The 19962-nt window shown below is 39.5% G+C and overlaps 1 protein-coding gene across 7 annotated transcripts in view; it reads left to right on the forward strand.

Moving 5' to 3' along the window:
• cadpsa (Ca2+-dependent activator protein for secretion a) overlaps positions 1–18790 on the forward strand; it is a 176823-nt gene extending 158033 nt beyond the window's left edge. For all 7 annotated transcript variants that reach the window (XM_086086186.1, XM_086086187.1, XM_086086190.1 and 4 more), the window contains 2 exons: positions 16942–17046; positions 18281–18790. In XM_086086186.1, coding sequence (XP_085942312.1) covers positions 16942–17046; positions 18281–18454 — 279 coding nt within the window. In that variant the 3' untranslated portion in view covers positions 18455–18790. The remainder of the gene's footprint in view (positions 1–16941; positions 17047–18280) is intronic.
• Positions 18791–19962: the final 1172 nt, after the last annotated feature.

A 19962-nucleotide genomic window follows, 5' to 3' on the forward strand; every position in this document is an offset into this window, starting at 1 on the left:
AACTGCATCCTCTGTGTCAAGCTCATGCATGGTACGAGTATGTGCGCTTGAATAAACGGGGGGGGGGGGGGGGTCGGTCATGCTTGAGAGTTGAGTTCACGCGATAACATCCGTGTATATAGAGCACTACTGGTAAATAATAGCCATGCTTGCCTGTCGTCACATTGATATTTTTGGACATTATTTCTGGGACTTCTACCATGGCTCTTCTACCATGGGTAAGTACGTTTTGTGTTTAAATAGTGTTCTTTTGTCATGTTTAATTTATTCTGAGCTCGTTTTTTTGTCTTTTAAATGTCATGTCAAGTTATGTAGTTAGCTAACTTCCCTCCTAAAAAAACAAGTTCGCAAACGGTTTTATTTTTAAATATACCGGATCTACCTTGATGCCGACGCCTGACTTCCTGTCCGACTCATGCAATTTCTTCAGCTTCATGAAAATCCGCATGCAGAACCCGGAAAAAATAGAAAACTTGCGGAACTCTTCCACAGCTCCGCATCCGATATGCACCGCATACGCATCGCACTGCAGCTGGTGTGAATTGGCACGCAGACTCAAATGCTTTCTATTCCTTGCGGCGTCTGTACGGATGCCGTTACGCATCCGTTACGCATTCAGTGTGAATTGGGCGTAAGACAGCACAGAAGTCAAGTTTGTTGATCGAAAGGGGAGATTGGAAATTGGAGTAAGCTATTGATGATGTTGGGGTTATTTTCAGGTTTTTTTTGCTTTGAGAATTTTGGTGATTGCTGTAAATTTCAGGGGTCCAGGACTGACCTAAATTTGATGGAGGAGTTGTTCATTAAGAGATGAGAGGAGGGAGCGATTAAAGACTTGACGTGTAGATGTGGTTGAGAACTGATATAGGACTTCTCATGTCGAGGTGATTTCAATGAGTTTCAAAGGGGTTAATGGGGGAAATGTGACAACCGGCTGGGTGGAGATGGGTGAAAGAGCAAGTGGAGGGATGTACAGTCTTGTCTAATGGCTTGACAAATTTGTTTGTAGTGGAGAAGAAGATTTTGGTGATGTTATAGCGGGCAAGTATGAGATGTGAGTAGTAATTGACGTGACAGAGGTGGTCAGTTCAGGCTTGGTGGTAAAGTGGTTGGTTTCCTTGTCGAGCCTTTCTAGTTGTCATTTACAGGATTTCATGGTGTGGAGCGTACCAAGGAGTGCAGTGCTTTTGTTTTGATTAGTTGAGTGAAAGTGATGCGCAAGGTTGGTGTGGGCATCAAAGAATGGGGAAGGGGAAGCAATTAATTTTCTGATGATAAAGGCCAAGAAAACAGAGAGAATGATGGATTTATGTATGTTTAAAGGGGGTGGACGGGAAGTAGATGTCCAAAATGATTGCCATGTGGTTCGAGATATGGAGGTTGACGTTAGTGAGTTCAGATCCACAACGTGTCGATGTGGAAGTTGAATTCACTGAGAACAGAGGATGAAATGGCAGAGACCTGAAAATGAGAATTCAGACAGGAAGGATGTTTTGTTTTTCTAGATAACGGCAGAAATCAGAGGAGTGGGGCCAGGAGGTTTAATGACAAGTTTTTCAAATGAGAAAACACTAACAGTGGGAATGTTATTTTGACATTCTTCAGATTGATAACAGCAGCACCGGTTTCAATTTCAGATACTACTACTGCTCTGAAACAAGTCGAGATGACTGAGGAATGGGTGGATTGGACATATTTACGCATGGTTTATTGTAATGACGTGAGAGGATTTAACTGTAACAACTGTTTAACAACTGTGACTGAGTAGTGGGAGCTGAGTGCAGAATATGAATAATCAGTCTTGTGGCAGTGGGAAAGTATCAAAAGTGTGCCATAAATTAGCTTTTAGATCTCTGATGTGACTGCTTTGGTCACTGGGGTGTAAGTCATGAGGTCACAAAAAATGTTTTCCGGTCCCAGAACAGGTTGAAGTTAACGATGAAGCCCACGTTGTGTGTTCTGAAGGCAGTTAGGAGGGAGTTAATTCAGATGAAAAATCAAAATCCATATATATGGTTGTGAGGACAGATTCGCTGGTTAAGATGAATTCATAACAGGAGTGGAGATACTGAAAAAAAATGAATAAACTTAAAAGTTTTAATGATTTCCGATTGTCAGCGGGACTCATGCTTCCAGCCCACGTGGACATTAATGTAACAGACAGGATAATAATTAACATGGATTGTGTGAGATAAGACATAGATGAATTATGACAAAAACAATTACGTTTGCAACAAAAAATCTAAAAATCTAAAAGACTGTGATAATAGAAATGCATTTTTTAGATCAGATTATGTGATGTCCTTCAAACTAAATGTTTACAAATTAAGTTAAAACAAAGTCTCAAACTGGGGAATTACGTTAACATCAGAAAGAAAAAGTAATGCAAATATTTCAAAGATAATAGAAGCCCTATGCAAAAAGCATGCGACACCGCTAAACAAAAACTTGTGAAGGAATTACATGACCAGATTTACTATCGTTATCACGGTAACACTGCATTGATGTTTTTTTGTGTTTTCAAGGCGATTGTATAATCTCTTACGGTTAACGCAAAGAAACTGTAACACAGGGGTGAGGGCAAATCATGGCCATAGTCGTGAGTCGTTCAAATAGTAATTTTTTTTAAAAAGCCCTGCCAAGTGGGATAGGTTTGATTGACCGTGTGTGACTGTTTGAACAAAAAGGTTTCGCTTCTGTTTAATGAAGTCTGTAAGCATCTTAGAGTCTTAATAATTACAAACAGGGAGCATTTTGTTTACCCCATTGGTTTCTTTGGGGCTCCAAATCCTGGATGAAGATTCCCATCTCTGTGTTGCTGGGAAGAAACAACTAAGATCACTAAAGCCATGATGTTCAGAAGCAGAAAATACACGTTTAATGGAGACTTCTTCTTTATCAGGTCCTGCTGGTTTATTGATGAGATCCGGCGGGGTGAATTGATCAAGGACCCACATGTTATCTCTGGGGTCTCTATCACCCTTTTACCTCCCCCTTTCACCCCTCGTCCCCTTTGCCTTGTTAAAAAGGGTGGTACGGTGGCATTTGTTTGATTAACTTGCCTGACAAAAGTGACAGCTGCTCACGGGCGTATGTGGATGAGTGGCCCAGCGCCGCTCCCTCTTTGTACATCTGTCAGAGTCGGAGCAGGGCGAGCGGGGTGAAAAGAGACAAATTGGACCCAAAAAGAAGGCCATTCACCTTCACAAGACCCCCTCTGGCACTCCACCCCTCTATCCCATTCAGGTGCTCGGCGGGACCCTCAAGTGCTTGCTGGCTTATTCCATTTTCTCTCCCTCTATAGAGTTCCCTGAGCCCACAAGTGTTTTAGACCTCTTTTCCCTTCCCTCAATCCACCCCTAAGCGGCTCTTTGTGAGGAGAATGGCTTACTTTTCTCAGGGCCTGGAGCCGGCGGCTTTTTTTCCCCTTTTTTTTATTGTCGACCACAGAGCTTTTCTGTTGCTCATTGTGTGTTTACTCAATGACTGGTCGCTGACCATAATTCCAACTGTTTAGTTTCTCACAACACAGCCCACAAACACCCTCCTCCCACAATCATGCGTCTATGTGTTTGAAACAAATCGCCATGTTTTTTTTTTCTGCCCATCAAGCTAACACTATACTTGTAACTCAAAGAGACATAAATACTGCTCAGCTTTTCGATAACTATTTACCTCCCTTGTTGGTTGTTATCAGGGCTCTAAATTAACACCCGCCAACCTGGATTAAAATCATTTTGGCGGGTGGTTATAAATATTTGACTGGTAATTCACGTTTCAAGGCTGGAAGTAAATTACAAGACGTTGTGCAGTCGTGTGCACTTGCAGAAAACTAGCTCTGAAAATGTCATTTGCGCACAGTTAGAGGCACTGGTGTTGTCGGACCTCGTCACAAAAAGGTGTCTCTACAGCTGAAATTTATAGTGACTTTTAATTTGGAGGTACCGTGAGAAGCGTGTCATGACTTGTCTTCCTTCTGGACTTTCACAATGAGCATTTTAGTCCAGCAAGCGTCCACGTCCCTCGCCTAGAACTCATTCGGGTTGGACAACTTTGACAAAAGTGACATTAACTCATTCACTCCCAGTCATTTTCACTGAAGCAACCCCCTCCACTCCCGGCTGTTTTGCTGGATTTTGACCGATTTCGCAAGGCCCACAGAATATTGTGTTATCTTGCTATAAAAACATAGAACCTAATGAAAGAAAGATTAGAGTCTCTTAGAATATAGCTAAGTTTCATCATTATTCACAAATATGTGGGGAAATTGCTTTTTGCAACATTACCCTGGTTGATCTCTTATACTCTGCTTCCACCTGAGTTGAGGTCTGTTGGGAGCACCGAACGAATTAAGGTGAGAAATGGTGCGCAGTTATATAACATTTGTATGTGAATGATGCAAGCCTAGAGATGGGCAGTTTTGTGTAGAATTATAAATATATCAACATACTCTCTTAATTGAAAGTACAAAAGTATGTTGAGTTGGAGTTTTTAAAAAAGAGCAGGCCTTTCACAGACAGTATGGATGTGGGAGTAACTTTACTATATATTACCGAATCAGTGTATTTAATTCAACATGCATACATGCTGCCTTAGACATACTGTTGTTACTTTATGTTTAACGGCTTCAAAAAGAAAAAAAAAATCTGGGAAAAATTGGCTGGTGAAAATTGTGTTTGGCTAATAACTTTAAAGAGTCACCAGCCACATTGGCTGGTCATCAGAAAAGTTAATTTAGAGCCCTGGTTGTTATAGCTTTACTGTCTTGTTCTTCAGAAGCCCTTCCTTAACTCACTTGTTGGCTTAAATGTCCATTGAGCCCATTATGTTGCCATGCCAGCAACGCTCACACTATGGTCAATGGTCAGCAGCAGTTCGCCTTTTGTGTGTGCACGACAATCAAAAACAGTTTGAGACCTGTTGGCTTGTTGAGGGAAAACTTAGTCCTACTGCTTTAGTATTGCTGCTCCTTCCCCCTCCTCGAGCAATCCCCTTGCTTCAATGGGCAGGGACAGTGAGTCAAAAGATGACAACATCCAGTACAAGATGCTGAGCTCCATTCATTTGCCATGAACAGCACCTTTCTTGTCTATCCACATGGAGGCAGATACATTTAACACATTTAAAGCAACTCTTGACAAATGCTGTACATTTTCAGCTCATTTTCAGTCCCAAAGCACATCGTATTGAGCGATCAAAAAATTAGGTTTAAATGACTAAACTCCAGAAAAATAGGCATGTTTGTTTCCTTTGCTGGTTGTTATAGTAGTGCTACAGTAAAGACCCTTATGCAGAGCTGCCAACTATTACGGATTGTCTGTATTTTGTTACAAAAATCAATCCGGCCGTAACATGAATATTACGGATATAAAAAATAAAAAAAACGCTAGCTCCGGTGACGTAATACGTCACTGTTCAGTCCTGATGAGTACAAGCTAGTTAGCAGAATGTTGGGGAGTAGTATCATGTGATCTATTTGACATCCAAGTTTAATGTTAGTGTGGCCCCCATGTTTTATGCCGAGTAGTTGTCCACGCCATTTTTTGTGTGTCTGTGTATGATTTTTTTTATTTTTATTAATTGTTTTTAAGCTGCCCAAGCTTAGGCTCATGGTTTTAGCAAAACGTAACTGTGACAGCAAGTGCAAGGAAAATATATCCTGTTTTAGGAGTCCCAATCATGTCCTTTTCAAAAACCTGCCGTAAGAGAAATGTTGGCATAAAGAGCAGCCGATTTCAAGAAAAACAGGAAACTGAATGTTTTTTGTTGAATACGGTGCAACCCGACATGCCTTGAATGCACTGAGAATTTTGAGGTGCTCAAGAAATCAGATGTCATTACACATGCTGAGGAGTAAGCAAAGTACGAGGGAGATGACAGAGAGGACCGTGTCACCAAACGTATATTGTAAAATGTAAATGAAATGTAAAATACATTATCAACATCAACAGCAAAAAATAAAATGTTCCTCTGGGGTAGTATTTTTTTTCTCTCCACATGGCATTTCCTCAACAATTTATTTCTCCACATGACATTGTGCTGTGCGCACATTAACAATTTTTTTACTGGCAATAAATATAAATTTTCAATAACTCTCAATAACTAAAAAAAAACACGAACCACAAAATTACAAAGCAAATACAGAACAACTGTTTAATAACATAACCATGCCAGTCTGACGCAAAACACACATTTCCTTTCTGAATATGTTAATGTAATCTCATGTTTTGAACCCGGATCAGTGTTTTTTCTTCTCCCTCAAATTGGTTCAAATCTTACTTGCAAGATAGGAACTACTCTGTCTAAATTGGTAGTCATGAGTTTAAGCGAACAAAGATCACATCCGCGGTTCCACAAGGGTCCATTCTTGAACCACTTATATTTAATATCGACATGCTGCCGCTTGCTCAGGTAGCATATCATCTCATCATAATTATGCAGATGACACGCAACTTTACATTTGAGTGTCATAACATAACTAGACTCCCTTACTTTCATTAAGCAAGTGTATTAATCAAATCTGTGAGTGTATGGACCAGAACTGAAAGACAGAAGTGTTTTGGGCCCAAAAAGTGATAAGCCCAAGATCAATGCTCACCTTGTCTCTATGCCATTGAAAACTACAAATCAAGCCAGGAATTATTGACTCAGACTTGAATGTTCACAAGCACTTAACAGCTACTACTAAATCTGCCTATTGCCAGCTGAAAAACATAGCTTGAATTCAGGGTTTTCTGCCTCAACAAGAAAACATTTATTCATGCTTTTATTTTCAGTAGGCTAGATTACCGTACTGCGATTGACTGGCAACCAGTTCAGGGTGTACCCCGCCTACTGCCCGAAGCCAGCTGGGATAGGCTCCAGCACTCCTGCGACCCTTGTGTGGGATAAGCGGTCATAAAAATGGATGGATAGATTACTGTAATAGTGTATTTACAGGTCTTTAAAAAAAATCAGGCAGCTGATCCAAAATACTATTGCCAAAGTCCTTACAAATACCAGGAAATTGGACCACATCACATCACAAAATGTTGCTGCTGGGGTATAGATCAATAAATGGTCTTGGACCAAAATACATGCATGATGGATTAATAACGTATGAAGCATCCACACTCCTCAGTTCAGAACCAGAACCAACCAAAGTGAAGCAGCATTTAGTTATGATTTTTACGTGTGCAACAAACTCCCCGAATACCTGAGGTCTGCTCAAACTGTCAGTTCATTTCAACTAGTATTGGACAGTAGGCATTTTGGTACCGGGCCACAAAGGGAAACTGAGTCTGAAAGAATTTTAAGTTGGAAAGTCAGGTGCACCCACCTGCGCCTTTGTCAAAATGCTCATCTTAGTCACGTGATACAGAAAAAAAGAAAGCACACAAGCTAGAAAAAAATGAGTAAAAAAATAAATAAAGCACTTTTTTTTCATACTAGAATAATGCAATGCGTAATTAACAATAGTTAACAAAAAAAATAAGTGCACTTGTCTAGAGGAAACATGCATTTCATTGAAGGTAAAACTTGTTGTCACAGGTCTAAGTCAAATGAAATGTATTTATTGTGTGTAGACCAACTGCTGTTCGAGAGCATCTGTCAACTTGAAATGTGTACTGCGTAGTAGTGTTGTTGTCATGTGAAGTAGGGAAAGTTGCATTTTCAGATGTATGAACATTTGTGACTGAGGAATGGGGAATGACATCATTCAGTACCCCATTAGCCCTGTGTGAAAAGCTCCATGTGCTCTCTGGGGGTCAGGCTTAGACCTGCTGTTGGGTGACAAGTTGAGCTTGCAGCTGGATGGAAAGGGGGATTGTGGGCTGGTGCTGGTAGTGGGATTGGAGGGAGGGCTGTGTTTAGGGAGTGTTCCGACCTACTGTGTGAGTTACTATGGTAATTGAGTGTCTTCATCAATGGGGCCTCTCTGCTGAGTTTGTGAGCTGGACTAGAATAGGCCAGCAGTAGGCTCTGAAAAGCAGAGCAGGTAGGATTAGACAAATCCATTGTGCGAAGTGCATAATGTCTTGTAGTCAGATTTAGTTTCCACTCCCTCTTGCTGATCCTTATCATTGTGTGTGTTTGTGTGCATATATGGGTTCTGTGTGTTTATCGGTTTCGTTATGTGTATTTGTGAGAAAAAGTAGTGTTGCTTTTGGTGTTCAAGCTTCCTTCTCCCTCACAAGGAAACATGTCACTTGACATTAGTGTTGGCGCATCCACAATCATCATTCCATGCGTCCTGCTAATTGCAGACACAGCTGGGTCTCAGCAGGACATTCTCTCTCTCACTCTCTCTCCCCTCTCTCCTTTTCCTCCCTAGCTCTATCTGTCTGTCTCTCTTTTGACTGTATCTCTAGCTCCCTTCCTCTCTCTTGCTCTCTGTCTCTAAAGTTGGCAAAAGCAATAACTTATGGTTTTGATAATGTAATGACAAAAACTTGAAATAAGGGGCTGAATATTGTTCTATATTCATGAAATACCTCCTTTAATGTCTATCGGTCATTGATAGAGAAGGATTTTACTAGCCCCAGCACAGTTATATAAAATACTTATTCTTTATTATTATTTTCCATTATCTACCTTTTTACTATCATCTGTAATTTAGGACATCATCTGTAATTTAGGACATCTGACATGACAGACATACAGTACATCTATAATAATAATAATAATGCATATTTATGTAGGTGGTCTTCCACAGCCTTAATACAGATGAATAGATACCTAGAGGAGGAGCAACAGAGGCAGAAAGAGGCAGAGGCCCGGTAGCTTGTAATCCCCATGTACCCCCTGTGGTGAGGCCCCTCATCAGCTCCAACATTCCTGGCTCTCAGAAGCACAAAAGCTCCTGAGCGGCCCCTCAAAGAGGGTTCACTGACCTTACAAATCGTTTTATAAGTTTTGTGTCTGTAAATAATGTTTACACATACTGGATGTCCTTAGATGTCTGTGCGCTTCATTTCTACTTAACTCATTGCTAACATAGTTTGCATTGTGCTCGAAGTGAGCGTAAAATATGTTACCTTTCAACTGTATTGCCTATTGTTCATTGCGTGAAACAGTCCAAGACAGATGATGTCATGTAACTCATTGGTGAGATTGGTGTTAAGTCACCATCCGTCCATTATCCAAACCACTTTTCACCACCTTCGCAAATTCTATGAGAAAATCTTTGTTAATTTTGGCTGCAATCAAGTGGGTCGTCAGGAAAGCAGTAACAAATGAGAAAATAACTTTTTTTTACTGTTCGGTCCATAGATGTTGGGACATCAACACTATCCTCATATTTCTGTCTCTAATCACCACAACAATACATTTGAAATGAATGGAAACAAGATATGTTAACTGCTTTAGAGAATATTTGCATCCAGTTCAGGTGAACAGTTTGTAAATTAGCCTCACACTTTTTAAGGGACAAAAAGTAATGCAACATTAACAATCATAAATAACATTTTCACTTTCTAATACATGGTTAAAAATACTTTGCAGTCAATTGTAGCAAGTCTGGAACTCAGACATTACCAGACACTGAATTTCATCATTTGTGATAATCTGCCAGGCCTCTCCTTCAAATGTCTACATTTCCTGCTTGTTCTTGGAGTAGTTTCCCCTCAGCTATGTCTTCAGCAAGTGAAATGCATGCTCAATCGGATTCAGGCAAGATGAGTGACTTGGCACCCATCTGCAAAGCTAGCTAATGTTGATTTTTCATTCATTCAATGTCGTAACGTTCGCTAAAGTTCTCTAAACGTTTGCCAACTGTTTAAATTGTTGTTTGTTGTTGTTGTTGTTTTAGCAGAATTGAATTAGATGAACATCTGGCAAACAACCCTGATGAGAAATCAACATTTGCAAGATTTGCAAATGTTCACCCCTCAGTGTGACCCTCTGATTTTTGCCAACATTTATCAGAAAAGTTGATAAATACAGCATTCGCTACCTTCGCAAGCATCCGCTGATGATGACTCAAATGCAGAGGTCAAATTTTATGTACTTGTGTACATGACAAAAACAAGATGATTTCATAACCTTAACCACAAGAACCAATCCACTGATCTGAAACTGTTCACACACATCCCCATGCAAATAATGCATTTTTTAATTTTTTTAATCAAATGATTGATATGCCGTTCAGTGTGGTCGTCTTGCCACCCTGAGGTTGTGGTTTTGACCCCAGGCCAAAGTGGCCATGTGGAATTATCCTTGAGCAAGATACTGAACCCTCAGCGCTCTGATTCTGTGTCATCAGTAGGTAAATGAGTAATCAAAATGTAAAGCGCTTTGATGGCCTTCTAATTTGGAAAAGCTCCATTCAATGAATTACCATTTTCTATTTTTTTCCATTCCAAACCTTACTCCAAATGGTACTCGTTACATAAATACACTGACACGTAGCAATGTGAGCTCTTTAAACATAGCAAAGCACATCCTCCATCAAAACAATTTTCACTTCACCGACAACGTGATACTTCTTTAGGGCATGATTAAGATCTTTGGGTGTCCACATGTTAAAGAAGATGAAAGCCAATTGACACTTGCAGAGCTTGTAAAATGAACAGTGACTGCCCCTCTTGTGTATCTCCTTTTGGCAGTAACTAAAAGAAAATCATCAGAACAGATGAATTCACCCAATCTCTCTCTCTCTCTTTTTTTTTTTTAGGGTGCATGGCAGCAGGGGGCTAGCGCTTGCTAACAGCCAAAACAAGCGTAATATGACTCTGAATAATAATGCCATAACCCGATAGGGCCTAAATCTGTGATCCTACTGCTCCCATTTCTTCAACCAGGATATCGTTAAATGTGTGTGTGTGTGGGGGGGGGGGGGGGGGCGTGCGTGCGTGTGTGTGTGTGTGCATATATTAGTGGGTTATGTCACCTAGTGACATGCTGATGAACCCCTACCTATACACAGGCGACAAGCACGCTACACACAACATTGCATACACACTGTCACATGTACACATATACATCTGCTCGTCCATCAGCGCTTCAAGCGAGAGCTGGGAGAGCGAGCGAGCGACCTCCTGCCCCCATCTGACACCAACCCACCCTTGCCTCTGAAAACTTCCACCTACTGCCATACACAGAAACCTCGCCTTGAAGCCAGCATTCACACCCAAGTCTTAACATGCCACTTGGTGGGGGGGAAAGGGGGCTGGGGTGTCACCAGCAGAATATAATTCAAAAAATGGCAGACATTTTCTTCCCCTATTCATTTGCATACATTTGCCATGTGGTGTGATGAAAGGGCAATGGCCTTTTTAAGATTTGTAGGTCAAATGGGTAGATCAGATGAGCATGCAGACATTTTTGTTTTTTTATACAAGTTTTAAAGCTGTCTACAGAAAACATAATGGTTGTGGTAATTTATGGAATTATTTAATCTTGATTCTAATAACCAACTCACTTGAAACCAAGCTCTAATGTATAATCAACTGTAGATACGTCCCTTGATTTCCCTCAAGGGCACATTCAAATTACACCCCGGGGAAGAATGTCAGAGGATTGTTTTTGGCAGCAGCAAATCTTGAGCCCACAACACTCTCTGCTTTAAACCCGAGTGCCTACAGACAGGCTACTGCTGCCCGTCAAGCTACTAATATGCTCAATTTGTTATTATGAGTTTTGACATACCATATTTCCCTCATTTGAGACCGGGGGCATTGATTTATTCAACAGCCTAGGCGTTGAGTAGGGGGAAGGCAATTGTACAAAGGCATTTTAAGAATAATACTGTAGGTGAAGAGATCAAATATGTATGTTTGCATGCATATATATTTTTAATCCATAATGGTGTAGATTAAAATGTATATTATACACACTAGGGGTGTGAATTGCCTAGTACCTGGCGATTCGATCCATATCACGATTCATATGTCACGATTCAATTCGATACGATTAATCCTGATATGGATCTATAAGTTAATGATTGCGATTTTTTAAAACTCAAATTTAGAAAATACTAATCAGTAAACTTGCATATGTACACAGTAAGATTTTTATGAAAATGTATTTATTCATCTGAAACTTCAGGCTTATAACTGTGAGCCACTGTATTTAACAAACATCTGTTTCTTGTTTAAACAGCATTGAAATAAAATATTAAGGCTTAATGTTCCATGAATATAACATTTTTCCATGCTTAACGTGTGAACCCTAACCCTAAGTAAGATGTATTGTTGAATATTTCCATAAAAATATTAATATATAAATATAATCGATTCGGCCGTATATAGAATAGATTCGAGAATTGCGCGCTGTAATATCGCGATATAAGGCCGAATAAAAACGTTTTAACACCCCTAATACACACATATATATAATATTATAATTTACAGTATGTCATTAAATTGTATGTCAAGTGAAACTGGAACTTCAACTGAAACTAAGGATAAATGCAGCATAATCACAAAAAAAACAAGACAGACTGCAAAGTTCTCCCCAACATATACTCAACAAAAATATAAATGCAACATTTTTGTTTTTGCTCCCATTTTTCATGCGATGAATTCAAAGATCTAAAACTTCTTCCACTTACATATTATCACAATTTTTCTCAAATATTGTTCATAAACTAGTCTGTCACGTTTCGATTTTGTGGGGTTGGGTTTTTGTTTGATAACTCAGCATTATGCTAAATGAAGTGCTGTAATTAGTAGGAACCATTCGCTTGTTTCCCCGACATGAAGCAATCCTATCTTTGGGTATATAATGGAAGACAATTGCACCCTACTCGTAAGTGTGTTACTCATGTCCCATGTACTCCGGAGGTGGCCAAAATTTAATGGTCCGTCATTTGACAGCGCCCTTGGCACACTTGTCATTGTCAGCCCGCAATTTTCTTTCAAGCTAAACCAAACTGTAAACATTAGTCCGTCAGTCGATCATTTTTATTTAAACACACGATCTTCATCACTTTGTCACCACTATTTTAGGACTAATAGACAGAGGTGGACATTCCATAAGTATTGACGGACTGTCCGTCATTCCTTCATTCATCATCAATGAAACGCGCATCCGTCAGAGCCAGACTGGGAGACCCGTCAAAGCCAGACTGGGAGACCCGTCAAAGCCAGACTGGGAGACCCGTCAGTACTTGACCCAATTAGTTACGATTACAATAATTATAATGGACGAAAACCCACTTCTGTCAGGGTTTAGTCCGTCACTTTTTTTTAAGTTTCTCGTCATTCGTCTACAAAACATGCGTCCGTAATGGACTGACGTACCTTCTGTCAGCACTGACGGAATGCTCCACCTCTGGTATACTCCATAATTTTATTTTGGTCACCTTTGTAGAAGAAATTTCTTCATCACAAAGACTGGATATTGGAAATCAAAGCAAGGCATTGCTTGTTTTGCTAGTTTTGAAGGCCACATTGCAAAGACTCTTGCCACATACTGTATTACGCAAAGCAGGGTTGGTACATGACAATCAACTGGTTCTTGGAAGTTGGCTACATGTCTTCTGTCTCATCTTTTGTCACCCCAACCCCCTTTCTGAAGAAGTTCTTCAAAGAAGTGTTTTGTTTGTTACTTTTGCTATCTTATTTTTGTACTACCATATCACACAATGTCTTTTGACATTTTACACAGAGGCTCAAGCGGTTATACCTCATTTTCAAAGCTTCTTTCATACTCTAATGATCAATAAAATATTGTTTGTCCAGTTTCTCAGGTGTCTGCTCTGGTACCAAATGCCCCACGGGTTGATACCGGTCAGCGGCCCAGGGGTAAAAAAAAGAAAAGACTGATTCCAAAATAGGAAAACTTTATAACCAACACTTAACAACTTGCAAAACTGAATCAAAGTCTTGCCCTGTTGCTGTCTAGATATTGATGGCATTTCCTGGACCAACAATCGCTGTTATAATTTTCTTCAAATGGGTAGAACACTCACATTGGCCCTAAAAAGATCTAAAAGTTGATGAAAATCACAGGCACTATGGGTCGACAAGAATCCAAATGCCATGGCAGCAAGAAAACTTGTGACATAACTGTCAAGCCTCTTTTGACATAAATGAGGAGGAGGAGTAAAGCAGAAGAGCACACAAAATGGCTGCTGTGAAAAATGGCTGTAGATGGGAGCTGCGTGGCACTGTGTCTAAAAAGTCTAAAGAACAACAAGAAGTGAAGAAGGACTGGATGATGCAAAGAGGGAGAGCAGCCAGTCACTCCAAGCCTGGCCTCTCAGTGGGGGGTTATGCCTGGGGCGAGATCACAGGCCTGCTGCCACGCTGAAGCCTTCACAGGCACACAGCGACAGATAGGATGCTGCTGGCACCAGGTCGCCGCTCTGATTCACCCTCGTACTGCATGGCCGTAGCCATCTCCTCCTCACCCGTGTCCCACTCGCTGACCCGAACGCTTCGTCTTCAGCTGTCGTGGCTGCGATTGTGGTGTGCTTTTGAGCTTGTTGTGTTATTGGTCAGGCAAAAATGTTCAAGAATTTGATCGCACTCTGATGATGGTTGGCGCTGTTTTACACACTAACACCTGCGCAGGGCTCTTTTAAAAGTGTTTCTTTTGAAAGTGCATTTTAATAAATTAGAATATAGTGGTATATAGCTGAATTTATTTTAGCAATTGGATTACAAAAAGTGAAACTCATGGTTTCACCACACTGAAATATTTTATAATTTTATTTTTTGTAATTGTGATGCTTACAGCTCATGAAAACCCCAAATTCACCATCTCAGGAAGTTTGAATATGACATAAGAAGCCATCAAAATGATTTTAATTTTGGAAATTAAATAGTAGTCTGTAGACTGAAAAGTATTTTCCTATTTGTTAAATGAATCTAGATAATGTATGAAACTTTTTTATGATATTCTAATTTATTGAGTTGCACTAGGGTGTTGCTCACTCATCATTTACTGGTGGGTTGTTCAGCAATTAATCAAAAGTGATGACAGAGTGGTGTCCAAGTCCAACTGTTGCCATCAGAAAAACTTTAATAACTGTACATGTGTGCATTTAAGTAAAGTTTGTAATTAATTGGTAATGTTAAGAGATAATGTTGAGTTCAACCTAAAGCCAACCCCTGCCTAAAGCGTGTGTGTGACACGTCTGCGAGGTCGGCATAGCTCCACGTGGCAAAATGACGTCATTTTAACAACTATGCGACTCCATGCAGCGTCCACACTGCCCACATTTATTCACCGCGCACCTACGAGAATTTGTAAGCTACACAGACGGTCTAATAGTGTTTTGGTTTTATTACTCCCCGATTGTTTTCATTTATTTTGTATTATTGTATACTATTCACCCCCAAACTGTTGATGTTGATAGTTTACTGAAAAAATATATATATCGTCACTGCTATGTGAAAAACACTTACGTAATTTTTTTGTCATTTTTGTCATTGTTTTGGGGATGAAACTGAATGCCGACATCCCAAAAATGTAAAAGTTGAAAAAAAAATGGACATAAGTGTTTTTCACGTAGAAGTGACGATGGTGAAGTGTTGTTTAAATGCCGTAGACACTTTTTACTGCCTCCTATAGTCTAATGTCACATTGGAGGCAAGCCGAATTAGATTCACAAACCTCAAACATTTGCAGAGTTTGAACTTCAACTTCACTGTGTTGGCATCTGAGTGGTTGGTTTACAAAACTTACTTACCAACCCAAATTATTTACACAACCCAGGACTTTCGAAAGTGTGGCTTGATGGTGACCAATCTCATTTTAGTAATTGACATCAATCAAATATCAGCTGCAGTGGTAGATGCAGTGTTCCCTCGTTTTCTACTGGGGTTAGGTTCCAAAAAATACCCGCAATAAATGAAATCCACGGCGTAGTTAGCATTATGTTTTACATTTATTATAAACGTTTTAAGGCTCTAAAACCTCTCACCACACACTTTATACACGTTTCTCATCGAGGCATTTACATTTTCTCACATTTCTCTCCTGTTTAATCATTCTCAATGTTCAAACCTTTATAAATTTTATAAAATAAGTAAAAAAAAAAAAGGCATGCAAAATCGCACTAAAAAAAGAATCTGCGATATAGTGAGGCCGCGAAAAGTGAACCACGTTATAGCGAGGGAAGTGTACTCAGAAACAACAGTTTAGCATCTGCCGCCCAAATTCTTCCAAGTCATCTCTAGATTCAACATGCATCCATTCTTCTGCGACCCTGACAGTTGAAGTCAGTCGCCTTCTATTAGTATCAGCCTGTGCTCATTATTATCCATCAATTACACTTGACAACAGACGGGCCCCACAGAGAAACATCTGAAAGCTTTGGGCTCCCGTACACAGTGTGCCTCGTAGATATTAGATGTAGGGGACGCTGGTCTAAATTGAGCAATGACAGAATCTCAAGGTTGTAATGAGCACCTGTAGAAATGATACAGGCCGTTAAACTATGTAAGCATCTGATCTTTTAGTATCTATCTCACGGACAAAAGTATATTTCGTAGTTTTGTTAAAGAGAAAATAAGATTTAAATACCTATTTTTTCATCAGAAAAAATTATCTATTTTAATGGTCACCACAAAAACATCTTAATATATCCTTTAGTCCTTGCTTCTATTAGCATACTAGGACACCTGCTTGCTACTGAACAGAAACTACAGTCATTACTACTTACAACATGCTAAAGCGACACAACAAGATGTTTCCTGGCCTTCGACAAGTGCCTATAGGTCTTGTCACCACAACACATTCTCACAACATTCTGATGAGTGCCAAGAGGATCGTTCGTAGTCATTCCTCTTTATTAGGATCCTATTAAGTGATGCCTCATTGTCAGCTGCTTCTTCCTGGAGTAAACACTTAAATAGCCCACTGTGCCAATGGGGCTGTTTGAGAGGAAGAAAAAAAATATTCTAAATAAGGATCCTATGCAAAATTGGATGCATGTTGTTTGAACTGGATCAGATTGTCAGTGCCTTCCTGCTTGTCAGTCACTCATTCACTTGTGCTCTTCTCTCTCAGCAATGGTACACCAGCACAATGAACCTCATCGGAACATGGCTTACTGATCGCATGGACCTGCAACTGCATGTCTATCAGCTGAAGATTCTCATCCGAATTGTTAAGGTGACAACTCCATTTTACATTCGAAATGCATTTCATGTCTGTTGAAGGCGGTACCACTTCTTTACAGACCGACATGAGCAAGAGTACTCAATTGTTGATACCGATACCACTAATACATAAAATTCCACTCCCAAAAAATTACCCATATGTTCCAATATACCATTTTCCTTAACATTACATAAAATTAATGGCACTTTTCCATTGTACTTAGTTCTAATTTCTACTTCCTGATTGTAAACCAGCCACAACAGGTCAACCGATACTTGTATCGGTCTCTGTTGTGAGTACCGATAAAAAAACCGTGGGCGTGAACACAGCCCACTTGATTCACCGCCAAATCGAAGCAGCTCCTCTTGTTCCCTTAAAATCAGGTGCAATGATAGACTCACAGGTAGACATCTCCGTGTAGAAAATGATGCAGCAATCTTTGCACTGCTCTGGGCTTTTGTGCTGACAAAAAGCTCTTACTATTATTGACTTAAATATGCAGACCTATTGTAGGCTATTTTGCCCTGACAGCCAGCATTTGTGCATGCCCTCAGTGTGGAATGCCCTCTCTCAACAGAGAGGGGGGGGGGGGGGGCTGACACAGGACTGAGGTATTAGAGTGGGATAAGAAAGCAATGTGTATAACAGTATTTAATTTAACAGTAAAAAATGCTACGATAATTAGCAGTAATAATGGCTAAGTATAAATGGTACAGTATTACTACATGCTGTAGTGCATAGTAACCCATTTTTTGACACAAATAAAGTGTCTCACCTATATTTTTATGAGTTGTTTTACACTAAAATGCCCATTTATTGACTCAAAGCTGAGGATCTGTCCATTTTTTACCCATAGTTGGGTTATTTTTTATCCAAATGTTTTTAGAGTGTAGACTGGAGGTTAAGTGACAACAATTATAATTGAATAAAAACGTGGATTCGCTACACATTGTAGTGTTTTCCTTTTTGCGGGATTTCAACAAGTGATAGGAAATTGAAATTTCGTGAAGATTCATGAGCTTTAAACCATGAGTACCATCTCGATGAGTAAAAAATTATCACAAGTAGGCTGTTTCACGAAGCTTCATTTGTCCATCAATATGTTCACCCAACTCTGTACTTTGGGATGCCTCTTTAAACCAACCTTGACACTTCAACTTTAAATTATCCTAAAAACAGATTACGAATGTACGGTACTGTCTAAAATGTTTTTAACATTGTTTCTGATTTGTTTTATAATCTTTAGAAAAAGTACCGTGACTTCCGCCTTCAAGGGGTCCTGGACTCCACGTTAAACAGTAAAATGTATGAAACTGTTCGAAATCGTCTGACCTTAGAAGAAGCCACGGCCTCCGTGAGGGAAGCGGGGATGCAAGGTATTTCCATGAAGGACAGTGACGAAGAGAGCAGTGATAATTAAATCAAGACGACAACAAGAATGTCAAAACACTTACAGCCTTCCTGAGGCCAAAACACGTTGGCCCAACAATTGACATCACTTGTTTTGTGAGGTTTTGTTCTTTGTTCATGTAAGAGTTTATTGTTTGTCAGAATTAACACAAAGTAATGGATCTTGTGTCTGAAACTAGTGGTGCAACGGATCATCAGGATTGGTTGGGGGGAAAAAAAACAAAAAAACAAAGTGCACATTCGATACCATTCTGACATGTCAAGGAAGCTGAAACATACTCAACGTAACACGCTAAGCCTAACTTCAAAATAAAGTTGACCAAATACAGTAATACATTGACGGCAATGCAAATAGCCTTAGTAGACTTTTACTTTGAAGTTTGCCCACGTCGTGGCATGATGGCTAGCTTGACTTCCCTTTTAGACGTTTCTGTATCGTAGTTGATTGACATTGTAGTTGCGACCAACATCAACACAATGCTATCCAGAACTCATGTTCAATTGCTACTTTAGGATGCTAAGAAATCACTAATTAATTACGCTGTCATTGTATGATACGGCAGAAATCTCAGACGTAAGTGGCTAGCGGCTAGCTGTTAGCATGACCAACGAGTGTCTGGCTGCCGGCTGGTAAGTTTGACAGCTGGTACCTGCAATCTTACTTGAATTATTTTTCAATATTCTGGACCAAGGCTACTTTGTAATTCACTCTCCATGTTTTAAAGGAAAGGAATGTGCCTTAAATTGCACATTGAGGGCTTTTCATAAAAAATTAAAAAAAAAAAAGAAGATAAATAGAACTTTGTCTTCATTTATTTTATAAAACACTTTTGCCCATTAAAAAAGAAAACATTAGATTCAAAATGTCAAACTTAGCTGTTTAGATTTTAGTAACACAACTTCAAGCCATTAATACCTTGTTCTTGTAAACATGGACCATGTATAAAATAAGAATGTTTCTGCCTCATGTTCAATTTAAAGTTGTGTTCCTAAATCCTAAACAGCTATATCAGGAATTTTTATTATTATTTTTTAATTTAATGGGGAAAAGTGTTTTACAAAATAAATGAAGACAAAGTATTATTTATCTTTTCTTTTTCTTTTCTTTTTTATTCAAATCCGTGATCCGATCCGAACCATGACTTTTGTGATCCGTTGCACCACTATCTGAAACACTCGCACGATGTAGGCTACTTAGTCAAGTTCTTGTGTAGGCTTGAGATTGAATTCACCGCAACAACAAAATATTAATAACCAAACAGTCATGAAGGAAAAATAGTAGTAAAACACTGGACACTGTAAACAGCACAAGGTAATTCAATACAAGCCGAGTGGAGAAGGCTACGTTATGTTCTGGTGTATTGAAGTATTGTGTCAGTGTCAAACATCACAACTATTATTAAATTGTCACTGATTGTTATCGCTTCACTGAAAATGGCACTGGTAAAAAAATAAAATAAAAAAAGTGTAGTGGTAAGCCATTTAACATCAAGTTTTCAGAAATATTATTTGGATATT

This window comes from Leptonotus elevatus, chromosome 10 (genome assembly GCF_054856555.1).
Source record: "Leptonotus elevatus isolate MCC_2025b chromosome 10, RoL_Lele_1.0, whole genome shotgun sequence".
In the NCBI taxonomy this organism is placed as follows: Eukaryota; Metazoa; Chordata; class Actinopteri; order Syngnathiformes; family Syngnathidae; genus Leptonotus; species Leptonotus elevatus.